General features: G+C 53.3%; 1 protein-coding gene across 1 annotated transcript in view; it reads right to left on the reverse strand.

Moving 5' to 3' along the window:
* Positions 1 to 3,341, reverse strand: part of AXIN1 (axin 1) — a 74,027-nt gene that overhangs the window by 27,891 nt on the left and 42,795 nt on the right. Inside the window, exon 2 of the mRNA XM_011960082.1 lies at positions 2,415 to 2,555. Within this exon, the coding sequence (XP_011815472.1) occupies positions 2,415 to 2,555 (141 nt within the window). The remainder of the gene's footprint in view (positions 1 to 2,414; positions 2,556 to 3,341) is intronic.

Consider the following 3,341-nt stretch of genomic DNA (forward strand, 5'->3'; position numbering starts at 1 on the left):
GCAGTGAGCTGAGATCGCGCCACTGCACTCCAGCCTGGGCGACACAGCGAGACTCCGTCTCAAAAAAGAAAGAAGAAAGGAAAGAAAAGAAAGAAGAAAGGAAAGAAAAGAAAAGAAAGAAAAGCTGCTTTCGGAAGCATGGCAGCTCCACGGATCCGTGCTGCACACAGGGGCCTCCCAGAGCTGCCAGGAGACACAGGGCAACGTGAGCGCGCGCCCGACCCAGGGCTGCATGGCAGACACGGCACCTCCTGAGGCGTCCTCGGCTGTCACAGCACCACTAAGTGCTGTGGGCAACGGTGAGCCAAGTCCAGGCCTGGTTTGGTCACGGTGGGCGTCAGGAACAAGCGAATCTACACCTCAGCTAACACTTGCCTCGGGGGTTTGTTCAAGGGCCCTGAAGCCACCACTCTACTGGTTTCCCAGACGTGACACTCGGATGGGGAAATTCCGCAGGCCTCTGTGGGTAAGGCACTGTCCCCACGTCTGCGTCCACAGCCCGCAGCCTCTGGAGCGCCACGTGGAACAGCGGTGAGCTGGCGCCCAGCACAAAAGCAGAGCCCAGCTGCCCCGCCGGAATGATGCTCTTCACCTGTCCACTTTTTACCTCTGATGTACTTCCAAGTATGTGTAGCAATTTTACACGCCAAACTGTTAGACACTTCAGTACAAACCAAGATGAACAGAATATCAAGGAAAAAAATATCTATTTATTTTAGGTCCTCCCTTTAGGAAACATATGTCCCTTTTCTTGGAGAGAATTAGGAGACTTTTTGAGAACACTGAGTTGGCAGGTTAATTTTTGTTGTAGTAACGCAGTTTTGGGGAAGAGGGAAACCAGATGCTAGGATGCGTGGTCTGCGCAGGCGCTCTGCGGGCTGCTCTGCACCCAACCATCTGGCCCGAGGCTTCAGGGCCATGGCAGGCACTGCTTCAACTCCACTAACTTCAAGGGAGGTGCTGCTACAAGCAAGTCAACACTTTATTCTGAAGATTCAAAATTGAAAGAGGATGAAGAAACCAGGAGAAGCCGCACAGAGCAGCTCTGCCGGGAAGGGGCAGGGAGCTGCCCCCACATCACCACAGTTACCTGGGGAAAAACGAAGGGGCCAAGACCTACGGCAATGTGGGCTGGCTGAGTTTGGTTCAGAAATAAAGTCTGACAACTTGTTCTGCTCATCTGAAATTCAGGTTTTGGAAAAATGTTTAAAGATAGGCAAATGAAAAGAACAAACCAGCCAGGCACAGGAGGTCATGCCTGTAATCCCGGCACGCGTGAGGCTGAACTGGGTGCCCTGTTTGAGCCCAGGAGTTCGCGTGCACAGTAAGGCCTCGTCTCCACAAACACAATAGTCATCACTAGCCGGGCGTGGTGGCGCACGCTTGTAGCCTCAGCAACTCCGAAGGCTGGGTGTACAGAGGCCCCAAAAAGCCAGCTGCGAAGCACGGGGGAAGAGGTCATAAAGCAAGCATGTTCTTACACATGCGGTTTCCCTGGACAATGAAAGAATAAGCTTCCGCCTGTCACCTCAAGGATCACACATGTGTAGCCCAGGCCGTCCCTGGGCCACTGAGGCCCTGGCCTCAGTACAACCACAGCACCTTCCCTCACTCCTGCTCCCAGCCCCTTGCCAAGTGGGTGACGGGGACAAGACAGGACCCTGTACTACACCAGCGTCGGGGACCACATCACTCATCACAGCCAGTGGTGAGACAGCCGGCCTGCGCCTGTCTTTTAAGTGGAAACCCCAGACTCTGAAAACCAAAGAGCAAACTCTAGCCTGGGGAGCCTACAGTCTGTCTTAGGTTCACCCTCGATCCTTCCTCGTGGGGAGGTCCCAGCAGCCCTGGTCACAGAGAGAAGTGCCCGACACAAAGCTGAGCCCTCACTTGTGCTGCTTGGAGGACAGTCTCTGCAGTACAGCCTGCCTGAGTGTCAGACGCACTCTCATTGAGACCTGGGGGGCCAGGAAACGCTTTCCCTGAAGACAAAGCCCAGGCATCGCTGGGTCAGCACGAAGTCCCCTCAGCTAGCTGCGCTCTGCAGCAGGGTGGGACTTACATGCTGTCATCTGCGAGAAACAAGGTGTCCAGGGCAGGACTTACACGCTGCTGTCCGTGAGGGACAGGGTGTCTGGGGCAGGACTTACACGCTGCTGTCTGTGAGGGACAGGGTGTCTGGGGCAGGACTTACACGCTGCTGTCTGTGAGGGACAGGGTGTCTGGGGCAGGACTTACACGCTGCTGTCTGTGAGGGACTGGGTATCCAGGGCGAGACTTACACGCTGCTGTCCGTGAGGGACAGGGTGTCTGGGGCAGGACTTACACGCTGCTGTCCGTGAGGGACAGGGTGTCTGGGGCAGGACTTACACGCTGCTGTCTGTGAGGGACTGGGTATCCAGGGCGAGACTTACACGCTGCTGTCCGTGAGGGACAGGGTGTCTGCATCACTGGACAAGCTCTGCTGCTCGCTGTCATTGGCACTGGTGGCTGGGGCCAGGGCGTAGCCGGCATTGACATAATAGGGGTTGACTGGCTCCCGCCAGGATCCATACCTGCGAACAAGCAAGCAGGGCACGTTAGTGACAGCCTGCCAAAAGTCTCTCATTTTATTCCACATTTTCATATTATTAATGTATTAATTTGAAACACAAGCAATTTGGAGAAAAACATGGAGCATGGAGAAAAGACCAGCATCTCCACCTGTCCTTTCGTCCCTCTGTCCTTTCCAACAGGGTGCATTAAAGCCAGATCTCTCCTCTGATTTTAGGCGGAGGCTTTGGTGCACACACAGAGCATCCACACATGATCACTTGGGTTTGTTTTCCATGCACGGCACTAGAAATGGGACACAGATGTTCTGCTCATTCCGGAGTGCGCGTCAGGAGAGGACAGGACGATGATCAGGACAAGGCCCTTGGGCTTCAGCTCAGACGTCTCTGCACCTGTACCCAAGTCCAAGCACGGCCATGGGACTGATGTCAGGGCTGGTATATGACAATGTGGGTGGTGCCACCTCCTGTTCCCCCTCTACCTAGAGCAGCGGTTCCTCCCCAGCTCCTGGGACAATTTACCTCGTCTTGTTACCACAAAATTAGCCGGGAAATGACACCTTGTTTCAATCTGCATTTCCCTGATTAATGGTCAGATTGGCAGTTTAGGGTATTTGTCATTTAAACTTCTTCCTCTTTATCTGTTCATATGGTTTGCCATTTTCTATGGAGTGGATTATGAGTTTCTTGGTGATTTAAAGAAGTCTTTCAACAGACTTGTTATTAATCTCTGGTTATATATGTGAAAAACATTTTCTCCCGAAACGTCATTTTTCTTTTTAACATTGC

The sequence above is a fragment of the Colobus angolensis genome, unplaced genomic scaffold (assembly GCF_000951035.1).
Source record: "Colobus angolensis palliatus isolate OR3802 unplaced genomic scaffold, Cang.pa_1.0 Scaffold502, whole genome shotgun sequence".
NCBI lineage: Eukaryota > Metazoa > Chordata > Mammalia > Primates > Cercopithecidae > Colobus > Colobus angolensis.